The sequence below is a fragment of the Panthera pardus genome, unplaced genomic scaffold, assembly GCF_024362965.1.
Source record: "Panthera pardus isolate Hobbes unplaced genomic scaffold, ASM2436296v1 HiC_scaffold_2, whole genome shotgun sequence".
Lineage (NCBI taxonomy): Eukaryota > Metazoa > Chordata > Mammalia > Carnivora > Felidae > Panthera > Panthera pardus.
This window is the reverse complement of record NW_026526765.1, coordinates 127,301,357-127,316,915: the sequence shown is the minus strand read 5'-3', so window position 1 is coordinate 127,316,915 and position 15,559 is coordinate 127,301,357. Positions and strand designations below refer to the sequence as shown.

The following is a 15,559-nucleotide window of genomic DNA, read 5'->3' as shown; positions in this document are numbered from 1 at the left end:
TAGATAACAAGTATTGTAAAAGGAAGTTAAGTTGATTGTTTTGATTTCAAAGAACTTTGTAAGTTAACCCAGTTAATTTTTAAAACCCTAAACAAGTTCTCTCCATTTGAGTTTTACCAGATAAGGCCTTATTAGCCTAACTTAAGTATATAAAGGGATTTACATCTCTGTAGTTGGCATAGCCAGTAGTCATTGTTGGGCAGAAGGCATTATTAAAAGGAAATGCAAATAGCTTATGAAGTAGATATGTCAAGCTTCAGTATGACACAGTGGCAGTTGGACTCATGTGGCTCCTGGAGAGCTGAGGTGTTCACCCATTGTTCTTGCTTTGATAGGGAAACCAACCTTCCTTTTTTCCTTTTTTTTAGTTCAAAAGGAATAAAGCAATAAAGCCTTTTTTTCTGATTCTTTTAACCAGAGGTTTTTTTTGTTTTTCCTAAATGTTTACTTATTTTTGAAAGAGAGAGAGCGCACAAACGGGAGTAGAAAGAGAGGGAGACACAGAGTGCGAAGCATTCTCCAGGCTCTGAGCTGTCAGTGCAGAGCCTGACTTTGGGCTCGAACCCACAAACCTTGAGATCGTGACCTAAACCAAAGTCGGTTGCTCAACCAACTGAGACACCCAGGCATTCCTGTTAACCAGTTTTTAAGGCAGAACCATTTACATTTTAGAATTTGGGGAGGATTTTGGGAGCCCCACCATAGGAACAAGTACCATTCTCCCTGAGAACTATTGACTGTATTTTTAGTGGCCCACTGACCTGGAGTTACTGCCCTTCTTCCAACCTATCACTGCAATTTAATTTGGACTCAAGGCCTGAGCCTTGAAGCATCTCAGCTGCATCCTGTTGGATGCTCTGTCTTGACACCACATGTTTCTCACTTGCTGAACTAGGATGTATTTTCTGGACTGCTTGGGAGTCTGCTTAACTGGTTCACATAGTGTTGTATTTCTGTTTTCTTTCCCTCCCCTCCCTTCTCCTCCCTTTCCCATTCTATTTTGTTTTTTTTTTTTTCCTGCCATAGATAACTGAATTTTTAAAATGAAATGTGCCACTCTTAACAAATAGCTGATGTATTTTCCTGTTGATCTGTGTGGTTGAATTAACATAAATACAACTGTCTTATTCTAGTCATTTGATGGAAATATTCTTTATTAGTTTCTTTAGATATATCTGAATTTGTATTTTTAATCTAATTTTTATTAATCCCTTTTTTTCTTATTTAGATTGATGAACAAATTGAAAGTATGTTTAATTCAAAGAAGAGAGTAAAAGATATGGCTGCTCCTGGAACATCTAGTGTTCCTGCTCCAACTGCGGGAAATGCTGAGAAATTAGAAATAGCTAAGAGACTGGCTCTTAGAATCAATGCTCAGAAGAATTTGGGCATTGAGTCTCAGGTATTAAGTAATTTGTTCCGAGTTTTACTGAGTACTTTTTATGTCAGCACCAGTGAACAGATTGTCCTAGACATTGAGTTAGTGGGAATTTAACATTAATCTAAATACAGAATTCTTTAAATAGTGCATTTGGATGATCCTCTAGTATGGTTAACTGAGGTCTTAATGCCTATTTTGAAAGCCCTAACTGAAGCATGTTAGCTGTAGATAGTTTTTCTAAAGTAATATTCCGATTGATCTTACCAAAATGTTACAGAAATAACTCACTTTTTATTTCTTGATCCACTTTTATTGGGTAGGGTGTTGGGCACACAAACAATTCCTTGGAAATATAAATACGTAGTTACATAACTCATAATAACATGAGCTTAAAACTGGAAAATGTGTTAAATATTTCACATGCCATCTTTCTCTTGGGGGCTTTTTTATTAATTTTTAAAAATTATTATTAATTTTTAATTAAGAGTAAATTTTCATAGTATTCCCAAAGAATAGTCTGTTAATTATAAAACTGTTTTGAAGATTTTGAGGTTTTGGATCAGCAGGGCCCTCTGTCCAGTAGGCTGGATCGGTTCAGGACTGTAGCACCCTGTAAGTTGGGAGGACCAAGCCAGAGGGAGGCTAGTGGACCGACTCAGTGAGGCAGCCAGGATCAAGGCTTACAGCCTCAGGTTTCTGTATTTGTTTTGTTGAGCCAGTGAGTTACCATGAAATGTCTACTACACTGAAGCCTGTACTTCTCTGAAAACAGGGGTTGTAGCACCTAATCTAATACTCTCTCGAATTGTTACTGCTAATAACTCGTTACTGCTGAAACCAAATAGCTACACATTCTTACTGTTAGAAAAGTGTGAGGTATAAGTCATGTATTACCCACAGAATTCTGTCCGCATTAGACACATAGTAAAATTAAGTTCAAATTAAAAAGATTTAAGTGCAAAATAAAATTAAAAAGTAAGTCAATCACTTACTATAATTTATTGAATTTTGGGTTTGCTATGATGGCAGGAAGGAGCTCAGTGGTGGTAGTAGACAAAGATTCTAATTTAGAGGAATATCTTAGGAGCCACAAAATATATAAATGATTTTAGAATATTGTACTATATTTGATAGCAACAGTTACATAATTCTCTATGATCCAGTAGAATTTTTAATAAAGAGTTGAATGTTCTTTATTTTTTTTTTCATGAAAATAAGGGATATAGATATATTAAACTATTGGTTATAAATATGTGCTGTTAATTGCACATGAGTAGGACTCTGCATTAGAAAGATGCTTCTGGAGACACCTGTGTGGCTCAGTTGGTTAAGTGTCCGGCTCTTGATCTTGGGGTCATGAATTGAAGCCCTGTGTTGGACTCCTTGCTATGTGTAGAGCCTACTTAAAGAAAAAAAGAGAAAGGAAGGAAGAAAGAAAGGGGGGGGAGAGAAGAAGGAAGGAAGAAAGAAAAAGAAAAGAAAAAAGAGAACGGGAAAAGGAAAAGAAAGATTAGTTAGTGGCTTTTCAGAGAAAAATTTGTGGTAGGATCCTAGATCTTGTCTCTGCCCTCATTTGAGATTTGACTGTAGGTCTTCTTTTACTGCAGGATGTGATGCAACAGGCCACCAATGCAATTCTCAGAGGCGGCACCATCCTGGCTCCCACTGTGTCTGCAAAAACCATTGCAGAGCAACTTGCTGAAAAGATCAATGCTAAGCTCAATTATGTGCCTTTGGAGAAACAAGAAGAGGAGAGGCAAGATGGTGGACAGAATGAATCTTTTAAAAGATATGAAGAAGAATTAGAGATCAATGACTTCCCACAGGCAAGTAACAGTTTAAACATTGTTTATAAATTGCAGAGTAAAATTTCTTGCTTCTTAAGGAGCAAAAATACCTTGTTTAAAACCCTTGAACGTTTTAATAGCTACTTTACTTTTTTATCTTGATGAGGGAGGGAGACAACAGTAGAAATTTTATTTTTATGAACATATTCTACGTACATTAGGATCTAAATGAATTGATGTGAAGGAGTTAATTATAATCTTAATATTGACCTTAATATTATTTAGCCAACCTATTCTTTGTCCATACACCAGGTTTTTATCCTGTTGTGATTTTTCCCCCCACCTTTTCTTTCTTAGACTGCTAGGTGGAAAGTTACCTCTAAGGAAGCTCTGCAGAGAATCAGTGAATATTCTGAAGCCGCAATTACAATCAGAGGAACATATTTCCCACCTGGCAAAGAACCTAAGGAAGGAGAGCGGAAAATTTACTTGGCAATTGAAAGTATGTATCTTTGGTTCTTGAAATTTCAGTCTTGAGTTAGGTCAGAGTTGATTATAGATGTAAAGGCATGGAGAGAATGTTAGGTCAGTTCTAAAGAAGATAAAAATAAGGAATACCTATAGAAAAAAATAATTTCAGGGCACCTGGGTGGCTCAGTCGGTTAAGCGTCTAGCTCTTGATTTTGGTTGTAATTTCGTGGTTTGTGAGTTCAAGCCCAACATCCAGCTCTGTGCTAACCGTGTGGAGCCTGCTTAGGATTCTCTCTCCCCCCCCCCCCCCCCCTTCAGCTTGTTTTCTTTGTCTCTCTCTCTTTCTTTTCTCCCCAAAATAAATTAATAAAAACATTAAAAAAAAACACACACATAGTTTCATATATCATTTAAGGTCTTTATTTAAAAATTCAGTACATAAAGGGGTGCCTGGGTGGCTTGTTAAGCCTCCGACTTTGGCTCAGTTCGGCTCAGGTCATGATCTCATGGATCATGAGTTTGAGCCCCACATTGGGCTCTGCAATGACAGCATGGAGCCTGCTTCCAATCCTCTGTTTTCCTCTCTCTGCCTCTTCTCTGCTCGTGCACATTCTATCTTTCTCAGAATAAATAAACATTTAAAAAACACTAAATACATTACATACAGAAAGGTGACTGATCTGTGTTTGGAACTCTTTCATTTTTGACGATTCAGTCAGATTTGAAAATCACTCTAAAAGAAAACAAATATTTTAAGGACTGCTCTGTTCATACTTCTAATAAAGTAGAACATTCCTGGGCAGAGTTTAGGTTAGAAAGTAAATACATATATTAGTATACTTAATGAATGTTTATTCAAGCAAATGTTCCCTCTGAAATTATGCCTGTAGAAGTTTTTGCATATCTTTAAAAAAATTAGAAGAGGACAGTTAATACCATAACACAAAGTATGTAAGTAATGCATTATCTCAGAGCAGTTGGATTTGCTTTTAAACTTTATTTCATACATTCATGAGTGAGTTCAAAACATAGTTTCCATTTTGATTTTTTCCTCTAATGTATTACTCCACTGCATACTAGGACAACTTGTTTCCCTTCATTTATATTTAATCTGAACATCTTTGTGACAGACTTATAAGTATAGACAAGGCAGATCCACTTCATCTATTTAATGAACTAAATATTTGTTGAATACTGTTGTTGGAGCTGTGGAGAGGTTTATTCCAGGTATTGTGTAAGCTGAAAGTCTGTGTACCTTGTGCTTTACATGGCTTTGATGGCTGCAGAGGAGCCGCTCTCCCGCACAGTGTATAATCTCAGGCACCACCCTGGTACTTTGAGGCATGCATGTCCCTTCTGACAAAGAACCCTTACCTCATCCCACTTCGCCCCTCTGTAGCTCTTTACCTGTTGTTTTTATTCACAGTACTCCTCACATGGAAATTGTAGTATGTTTTTACTTGTTTGTGTCTCCCCTACTAGAGTTCTGTGAATGTAATGACTTTGTCATCTGTTCTATTCTCAGAGCACATGGTAAACACTTAATAAATTTTCTGAGTTATGCATCTGATTAAGCCCTATAGCCACTTGTCTTCATGGTACAAGTATTATTTGACAGGCATATTCTCTATTTGATCTCTTTAAAGCTGTACTGTCTGGGGGCACCTGGGTGGCTCAGTCGGTTAAGCGTCTGACTTCGACTCAGGTCATGATCTCACGGTTTGTGGGTTCGAGCCCCGCATTGGGCTCTGTGCTGACAGCTCAGAGCCTGGAGCCTGTTTCAGATTTTGTGTCTCCCTCTCTCTCTGCCCCTCCCCTGTTCACACTCTGTCTCTGTCTCAAAAATAAATAAACATTAAAAAAAAATTTAAAAAAAAAAGCTGTACTGTCTGATAGAACTCTCTGTGATGAGTACAGAGTGCTTGAAATGTGGCCAGTGTGACTGAAATTTGTAAATTTTACTTAATTTTTATTAAAAATTTTTAAAGGAATTCATGTTTGATTTTTTTTTTTTTATTTAGTTTTTTAGTAATCTCTATGCCCAGCATGAGGCTCAAACTCATGACCCTGAGATCAAGAGTCAAACACTCTACCTACTGAGCCAGCCAGGTTTATATAAAATGTAAATAGCCACATACATGGCTGGTACCTGCTGTAATGGATAGCTCAGCTCTCAAGTTTGTTGTTGGAAAGATCAATGGAAGGTATTTAGATCCACTGAAAGTATATTGTAAATAAGGTTTGTCACTAGTTTGTTCTTGTTATATTTTGCCATTTCTTTGATTTTGTGAAGACTTATAATTTTAGGTAAGTTCTTTACTGAATTTAATGTACAGATGATTTACTTATATATTAGGATTTGATTCTTTCCTGGCCGAAACAAAGAATTCTACAAATGTGACTGAAAGTTAATTAGTGCTGTGCCTGTTTAGTCACTTTCCTTTGAATTGGTGACCTCAGTTGTTTTTGTGTGGCATCTTAGCATAAAGACCACAAGAACAGAAACACATGTGCAGTGTGTATCCCATCTACCCTAAGTAGAAATTGTTTCCTGGCCAGGGGTATGAGATGGGGTCAGAGTAAGTAAAAGCACTGAAAAGTGCTATTGCCACGATTCTGCTGATCTTTTTTTTTTTTTTTTTTTTTTTCTCTTTAGTAAGGGATTGCCTGGTCCCTGTAAACTTTTGGTTAGTTTCCAAAGTTCTGATACAATTGATTTCAAGTTTTTTCAAGTTTATTCACTTTTTGTGGAAGGACAGGCTTTTGGAGTTCCAGCCTCTGCCATTTTCACTGCTGCACTCTCACTTTTGGACTTTTTTTTTTTTTTTTTTTAATGTTTATTTATTTTTGAGGGCAGGGGAGTGGCAGAGAGAGAAGACAGGATCAGAAGTGGGCTCTGCACTGACAGTAGAAAGCCCGATGTGGAGCTAGAACTCAGGAACGCTGAGATCATGACCTGAGCCGAAGTTGGACACTTTAACCAACTGAGCCACCCAGGTGTCCCTCACTATCGGACTAAAAAAAAAATTTTTTTTTTTAGTGTTTGTTTATTTTCGAGAGAGAGAGAAAGAGAAAGAGTGCAAGTGGGGGAGGAGCAAAAGAGAGGGAAACACAGAATCCTAACCAGGCTCCAGACTCCACACTCCGACCTGTCAGCACAGAGCTTGGCACAGGGCTCCAACCCACGAACCATGAGATCATGACCTGAGCCGAAGTCGGATGCTTAACCGACTGAGTCACCCAGGCGCCCCTCGGACTTGTTAAAGTTAATGATAAATTGTGGCAAAGGTGAAAAAATTGCATTTTTTTGTTTGTGATTGTGACTTCGATTAAGTCAGGTTTTAGATGGCATCCTTTTATGTATCCTGAAAGACTTTTGGTCTGCCAGTGACTGTGTGTTTGTAAATCATGTGACACTCTTCCTTATTTGTGTAGTAATATGGGGGTGCTGACATCTTTCTGCACTTGGAATTGGAGAGGTCTCCTACCACAGTATTCATTAGGCCATACGGGATGGAGACAAAGTGTCCTCCAGTGGAATCTGATGATAAAATTTTTGGTATACATGGAATTAGCCTTTTATTCTAAGCTTGAATATCATGGGTGTCATTTAAAGCAAAATCAATACTTTTAAATGCCTGCCTTATAAAGAGATAAATCAGACATATGACTCTTTTGAAAAAGGATCCTCTGTGTAATTTTTTTTTAATTAAAAGGTAATTATGTTTGTTTAGCATAATTTATATATCAAGATTCATTTCACATGTAACTTTATCAGAACATACCTTCTCTACTGCCAAGTGAAGTGAGAAGCCCACAGCTTCTTCTTGACTCTTCCATCCACCTAGAATGGTTCTAGGCATTTCCCCCCACTGTCATCTTATATTTAGGAAGTAACATCTAATTTTTATTATCTAACCTAGCTTCTTTTTCTCTGTAAAAAAGATAATCTTATCAAAAATGAATCTTTAGGATTCTAGAGCCATAATGGTGTTAAGAGCTCCATATTAATCATTAAAATGATCCAAAGGTTTGAGATTTTCATAGATGATTAGTTTTTTAAAGGATATTTTAGTTTTTGAAACTCCAGCCACATCAACTGAACTCTAATAGGATGAAAACAGGTGTTAGAAGGAGCCTAGTGTCATCTGTTTCTAGTTCTGTAATTGGAGGGACCATACTGCCTGGCTCCTTGGGGGCTCTGTGTGGCTCAGCAGTTCCAGGCCTCCCACTAGGCAGTGGGAAGGAGAACAGGAAGGACTTATGTGCCTAGCCATCCTGTATAATTTATAGCCTGTTTTGTGACCCTCTCTTTTTACTAGTGGAGAATCCCTTAAAAGCAGCCAGAGTTGTTTTAGGACCAATGAAAGGAAATGCCTCTTTTCCATGGCAGCTCATAAACATATGTAACCTATTACCTAAAGAAGCTTTGTAAGTCAAAACTTTAAACTGGTCAAAATGGTCAGGCTCTAACAAAAGGAGGGAAATTACTCTTCTTGGATTTAGGTGATAGTGTCATTTTCTTTCTTTTTAAAACAGCATAGACTATCAACAAGCTTCACACTAACCATGTCAAGTAGCATACATTCCTCCTGAATTTCATATTATTGTAATTTTCAGTCTGGCTTCACTCTTGATTCTACCCTTTTGTTCACTTTCATCCACCTCTCTTCTTTTCAAGCACCCACAGCTTTAAAATGTGTGGTTGCTGGGACACTTGGGTGGCTCAGTTGTTAACCTTCCAGCTCTTAACTTCTGCTCAGGTCATGATCTCACCGTTTGTGATTTGAAGCCCCACATCGGGCTCTGCGCTAACAGCATAGCCTGCCTGAGATTGTCCCTCTTTTGCTGCCCTTCCCCTGGTCACACTCTCTCTGTCTCTCAAAAAAAAATAATTGTGGTTGCTGGCTGGTGAAGGTGTAGGATTTAGATTAGATAAGTTGCTGTGACTTCACAGCCATAACTCCTGGCTCTTTCCTTCGTGTTGTTAACCTGTTTCTTCTTGCTTCTCCTCTTCTTCTTTCTTCTCTTCTCTTCCTCCCCTTCCTTTTCTTCCTCAGCCGCCTGACCTCCTCCCTGTGCTCTCTCTGGGGTCAAAAAGGTCCTTCATGGAACACCTGGGTGGCTCAGTTGGTTAACCATCTGAGTTCGACACTCAGGTCATGATCTCATGGTTCATGAGTTTGAGCCCACATTGGGCTCTCAGCTTTCAGCATAAAGCCTGCTTCAGATGTTCTGTCTCCCTCTCTTTCTCTGCCCCCCACCAACCTCTCTCCCCAAAATAAATAAACATTAAAAAAAAAAAAAAAAGATCATTGCCATCTAATAAGGGAACTGTTTCCTCATTTGGTTTTCTTTTTTCTTTTTTAATGTTGATTTTGAAAGAGAGTGCGTGCGTGCACACATGTGAGCAGGGAAGGGGCACAGAGGAAGAGAGAATCCCAAGCAGATTCCACTTTCGCAGTGGAGCCCGATGCAGAGCCTGACGTGGGGCTTGATCCCTCCACTGTGAGATCACAACCTGAGCCCATATCAAGGGTTGGACGCTTAACCGATGGCATCCAGGCGCCCCAGAAAACTGTTTTTCTTACATAGAATGATAAATATATAGTCCTCTACATTGCAACCCTAGTTCTCCTTATATTCTTTAATATTTCACTCCTAGTTCTTAATTTCTCGTCTATTTCTTTGGTCCAGCTCTTTTTTTTTTATTAAAAATGTTTTTAATGTTTATTTTTGAGAAAGGGAGTGCTAGCAGGGAAGGGACAGAGAGAGGGGGAGACACAGAATCCAAAACAGGCTCCAGGCTCCAAACTGTCAGCATGGAGTCCGACGTGGGGCTTGAACTCACAAACCGTGAGATCATGACCTGAGCCTAAGTCAGATGCTTAACCCACTGAGCCACCAAGGTGCCCCTGGCCCAGCTCTTTCATTTTTATCGTTGTGCACTGTGCTACCTACCTAGATTTACTTGCTCCCTGGCATTGTCCCTTGGCTGCAGATCCCTTAATACTACCTTTGATGGCTCTCTCGTCTCTGTCTCTCCTTTACTTCTCATCCATATTTCCACTGGCCTTATTGACACTTGCAACAAGATGTCACATGAGCACCTCCCCTACAGCAATCATCAAAATTGAATTTCATCCAGTCACTGCTGATAATACCTGTTTTTCCTTGAATTCAGTATCTTGTTTACTATTTCGTACTTTATTTGCTCCTTAACTCTTAACCACTTAACTCTGCTTAGAGAAGTGAGGGAAAGGTTTTTGTAAGGAGTGATATTTAGAAGCCATTCTGATGAGAGTATTTCCGACCTTCGTGTTCTGTTGTACTGTCTCTACAAGTTTGTTTTTCTAATAGTCTACAAGTTCATGAAGAGCATGAATGAGTTCTTTATATAATGTATCTCTCACGCTATATCATACGTGTCAGTTGTTTAATATTTCTTGAATTGAAGTAACTATATGAATGAGTGTTTCCAGATTGCCTCATCCTCTTGGCTATGTTGCTGTGTTTTTTTACACTCTTTTCCAATTGTACTGTACTTCTTACTCTTCAGTAATTAAGCATGCCTTTCTTAATCTATATCATTGCCCATGTGATTCCCTTTGCAAAATAATCCATGTCATCACTTCTCCTTCAATGTGGCCAGTCCTCCGCCAAGGAATATAATAAGTGCCCGTTAAGTGTTTGTTAAATAAATAAACCATGGAGATTTTGTTTCTCTGACTTTAAAAAAAAACATTTTTGGGGCTCCTGGGTGGCGCAGTCGGTTAAGCGTCCGACTTCAGCCAGGTCACGATCTCGCGGTCTGTGAGTTCGAGCCCCACGTCAGGCTCTGGGCTGATGGCTCGGAGCCTGGAGCCTGTTTCCGATTCTGTGTCTCCCTCTCTCTCTGCCCCTCCCCCGTTCATGCTCTGTCTCTCTCTGTCCCAAAAATAAATAAAAAACGTTGAAAAAAAAATTAAAAAAAAAAACAAAACATTTTTTTTTTTAACGTTTATTCATTTTTGAATGACAGAGACAGAGCATGAGCGGAGAAGGGGTAGAGAGACGGAAACACAGAATCTGAAGCAGGCTCCAGGCTCTGAGCTGTCAGCACAGAGCCCAGCATGGGGCTCGAACTCATGAACTGCGAGATCATGACCTGAGCTGAAGTTGGACGCTCAACAGACTGAGCCACCCAGGCACCCCTCTGACTTTAAAAAAAAAAAAAAGTTTGTCTCTTTTGGACAAACTGCTAATCATCTTTTCTTTGCCCTTTTTATTTTTATTTATTTATTATTAAAAAAATTTTTTTTGGTGTTTATTTATTTTTGAAGAAGAGAGAGACAGAGCGTGAGGAGGGAGGGGCAGAGAAAGAGGGAGACACAGAATCCGAAGCCAGCTCCAGGCTCTGAGCTGTCAGCACAGAGCCTGACACGGGGCTCAAACCTGTAAACCATGAGATCATGACCTGAGCCGAAGTCGGAGGCTTAACCGACTGAGCCACCAGGCGCCCCTTCTCTGCTCTTTTTAATTATAGCAAGAACTCTTAACACTACCTGCAATGTGATCCCAGTGGTTACATTTGAAACTCTAAAAGTGATCTGAATAATAAGCAGCCATTGTATAAATTGGATGACCTTCCCCCAGGTATTGAAAGACTATCTTGGCAAGCAGTACAATGTTTCTGAAAGTCACTTACAGTATTTCCTACTGGATCTCCATGACATGGATAAACATCTAGTGTAATTCTAGTAACATGAATAATGTTTTCCACTTATCACCAGGTGCCAATGAACTGGCTGTGCAGAAAGCAAAGGCAGAAATCACCAGACTTATAAAAGAAGAACTGATCCGGCTGGTGAGTGAAAACCTCGAGGACTTGTTCAAATAAACATTTTATTGAACTATTATATGAATACAGAAAAAAAAGCACACAAATTGTAAACCTAAAGTTTGATGAATTTTCACAAAGGAAGCATATTGATATGATCACTATCCAGATCAAGAAACACAGTACAATGCCAACATTCCAGAAGCTCCCTGCATGCTCCTCCTGTCACTATCCCTCTCCCCCAAACATAACAGTATTCTGACTTTCACCATGATAGATTAGTTGCGCCTATATTTGAACTCTATATAAGTGGGATCAACTGCTGTGTACATTTTTGTATCTAATTTCTTTCCACTCATCATTACTTTGAGGAAATCCATGTTGTTGCATGTAGCAGTAATTCATTCCCTTTCATGGCTATGTGGTATTTAATTTGTGAATATACCCACAATTTATATATTGGACTTTGAGGTTATTTACTTTTTTGTTGTTCGGGATAACTTCTGTGAACATTCTTTCATGTCTCTTTTGTACATAGTAGTATATACTTTTCTCTTGGGTATATAACTTGGAGTAGAATTGCTGATTATAGTGTTGTGTAGTTTAGCTTTAAGTGTTGCTAAATAATTTTCCAAAGTAGTTATGCCTTGTAAAAGGCATCCTTTTATGGACCACCTTCCCAAAGGAGCCAAACACATCCCTGTGTCGTGGTGCCAGTTGAAGCTTATAAAGTCCCTATAACGTGTACATTGGGCAAGGGCCCTTTGACAGGAAACTTTATCCTTTTTCTATGAATGTGTTTTTGAGAGCTTTTCTAAAATGCCCCTTACAGAACTTTCTTTAGGGGAATAAAAAGTTTAAAGAGTAGAAGATACATAAAACAAGAGGAAAGAAGGAAAACAACCTTTAAATCAAATGCTTTTAAGACTATTTCACCAAGGAGTGATAGAAAAAGAACCTTGATGCCACCACCATTAAGTTGGTTCAAAACAGTTGTCAAAGAGCAGTGAACACAGACAAATGATTATTTGGAGAGTTATTTTCTTCCTCAGTATAAGAATATTAATAATTTCTGTTCTAAATATATGATAATTTTGTAAGTTTGTGAAGGAAATTTTTTTGACCTGTTTTTCTTTTTTTTTATCCTTTGCTCCTTCTGACCCTGTATCTTTTGTTTTCTTTTGTAGCAAAATTCATACCAACCAACAAATAAAGGAAGATACAAAGTCTTATAAAATATTTCGAAAAAACTTTTTACCTGTGCTGGTCTGTGATACATGTGGCAGTTGTCTGCAGTTTACAATGTATTGTAAATTAAGATTTTTAAAATTCTGTCTTGCTGATTTTTTTAAATACATGAAACCAGTATTTGCTAAAGAAATCTTCTTTCAGTAAGTACCACCAGAATTATCAAACTATATTTAAAGCAGGCCTGTTTTCAGAGTATGATGCCCTTTAATGTAAAGTTTAAATACCAATATTTTAAATGTCTGGATAAAATTCCAGAAGTTTAAAAAAATGGAAATATTTGGACTTTCTATCAACGGTAATAAAGTACACAAGTCACTAGGGGCCTACTCACCATATCCTTTTGAAATGAAATTGTGATCTCCTCAGAAAAGGTAAAATTCTCTGATATTTTGTCTCCCCCCACCCCCCCGAGCTTAAATCTTACTTGATTCATTGGAAAAGTATGAACTGGATTTAAGAATGTTATAATAGAATTTTTACAAAATGTTTCAGAGTTTTTGTTTCAGTTTTTATCATAGTAAATGGTCAATAGTTGGACTGCTTTTCAGTTTTGTAAAATTAAAGATTTGTAGTATAAGAGTTTTTTGCATTTCTTTACACTGCAAAGAGTTTTAGTATTTATCACTTTTAAGTTCTCCTCACAGCTTCTAGTTCTATGACTAGCTACTAACTCTTTTTTAATCTTCCTTAAAAGAAAGTGATTTGTAGCCTATAAATATTGCTTCCTTTTCCCCCCCGAAAGTGTTTGTTTATACATTTGTACATATAAACATGCTACTAATTTTAATCCACATTTTCTTCAAGGTTGTTGAAAAGGTTGTGAATTTTCTTCCTTAAAAATTTTCAAGCATGATGGTACCTGTGTTATAGACTTAGATTTAAGCATCTCTCAGTGAAAAATAGTTCGCAAGAAGTCATAAATTATATTTTTGACCCCTCATATATTTCCTGAACATTCTAATTTAAATTGTTATAATTGGAGTACACAATATTCTTTTCAAGACTCCTGGTATATTAGAACTTTGTATTGTTGTCACTTCTTGAAAAAAAAAAAAAATCCAGGAATTAAATAGATAGCTATATTTCTTAAACGAAGAGACAGCGAAGTTTCTGAATATTCTTAGAGTTTTTAAAAAAGAAAAAAAAGCATACTAAAACAAATCATTTTTAATAGTATGTTAACTGGTTAAAATGAGAAGAAGTATCAATCATTATTTCTTCAATATAAAGTTTTTTCTTACTGAAAAATTAACATAGATATAACTGGGAAATATTCTTGGGTCCCTTGCATATCTACCTTTCTTTCTTAGAAGAAGAAAACAGACAAAACACATGTAACAAGAGAATCAAATAAACCATTTACTCTAAAATGCAGGCATCTTGGGCTCCTTTTTTCCCCTCAGTTTATTTATTTGCTTATTTTGATTACCTAGTGTTAGTGTGTTTCTTTTGATAGAATATGTGGCATTCTCACATTGGTGACAATTGGTGCTCCCTTCAGGCTGCTGGATCACTTTGAGATTCAGAGTTTTACATCGTTGTAGCATTACTACCTTTATGTTTGTATATCTAGTTGTAACAAACCACTGATAGTATATTGTCCTAAAGTGAAACTCATTTCTCTGTTATTACAGTTTTAGTGTCACACTGACTCTTTGATTTTTAAAATTTGAATGATGTATAGACTAATTTGTTTTTTTAATTGCAATATCAATATTTGCTCATGTTTTCTAAATTCCTTATAAAATAAAGTTAATTCAACTTGCACTTTCCTAAAATTATCTCTGCTGAGATGTTTTATGCTGTTTTTCTAATTTTGTTTACATTGGTAGGCATGTGAGAGAAGTATTATACTCTCTGTACCTAGCAACTCACTACCCAAAATACACAGTTCTATCCAAAAATACCTTTCTGAAGAAGTCTTTTACTCTTAGATTGTGTTTGTATTTGGCATAAGACACATAGGGTATAGGTGAAATGATAGTTCATGTCGCAGTTGGCATTTTGCCACAGTGACACTCGCTTTTACCAAATGGGAGTATGGAATGAAACAATGATGGTTAAGTTCTCTCCAAGTCTGTCTAGACAGCTTATTGTTCAATATAGCCTGTCTTACCAGCCTTGTTGGTGTACAAATGGTGTTCAGCTGGCAGTCACAGTGCGCCGGAGACTGCAATCCTTCTTTAGAGGCAGGCAACCCCTACATGTGAGGAGGTTTTTGTTTGAGCAGAACCAGCTTTTGAGTACCTGGGACTTATAAATCCCATAAAGCCAGCTATGGGATCTGCTTCTAAATAGTATATCAGCACCTGAAGAATCACAAGCTAGAAAACCAAGCCTCCAGAGTTGTAACTTAGCTGAGTGTGAACTCTTTTCCCTGTGTGCCCTCCTTTCCTTTATAAAACCATCAGCTAAGGTCCTTTAGTGACAGAGAAAGTAATGCTTAAGTTAGGAGCTAGGGGGAAAATGGTAATTGAATTCTAGGGTAAAAAGCTACACTTGGTTTTGTAAAATTATTACTGTTTTAGCACTTTATAGATGGTGGATGCTAATAAGGTTTTTTATAATGTTTGTTTAGTTTTGAGAGAATGCAACTGTGGGAGGGGCAGGGGCGGGGGGGACAGAGGATCCAAACTGGGCTCTGCACTGACAGGCTGACTGCAGCGAGCCCAGTGTGGGGCTCAAACTCAGAAACCCTGAGATCATGACCTGAGCTGAAGTTGGGACGCTCAGCTGAGCCACCCAGGTGCTCCTGTATGCTAATAAGCTCTTGTAGCAGGCAAGAATTGTAAGTAGCTTAGCCCATTGTGATCCTTGAGATCTTATGCTTCCTCTTAGATTTGAATCTGG

General features: G+C 37.8%; 1 protein-coding gene across 2 annotated transcripts in view; it reads left to right on the top strand.

Moving 5' to 3' along the window:
- Window positions 1-14,490, top strand: part of DDX46 (DEAD-box helicase 46) — a 70,278-nt gene extending 55,788 nt beyond the window's left edge. Inside the window, exons 19-23 of one of the 2 annotated variants that reach the window (XM_019421960.2) lie at window positions 1,229-1,402; window positions 2,989-3,207; window positions 3,526-3,670; window positions 11,412-11,485; window positions 12,646-14,490. In XM_019421960.2, the coding sequence (XP_019277505.1) occupies window positions 1,229-1,402; window positions 2,989-3,207; window positions 3,526-3,670; window positions 11,412-11,485; window positions 12,646-12,693 (660 nt within the window). In that variant the 3' untranslated portion in view covers window positions 12,694-14,490. Of the gene's footprint in view, window positions 1-1,228; window positions 1,406-2,988; window positions 3,208-3,525; window positions 3,671-11,411; window positions 11,486-12,645 lie in introns of both variants that reach the window. The other variant, XM_053907476.1, reaches the window with a different exon arrangement.
- Window positions 14,491-15,559: the final 1,069 nt, after the last annotated feature.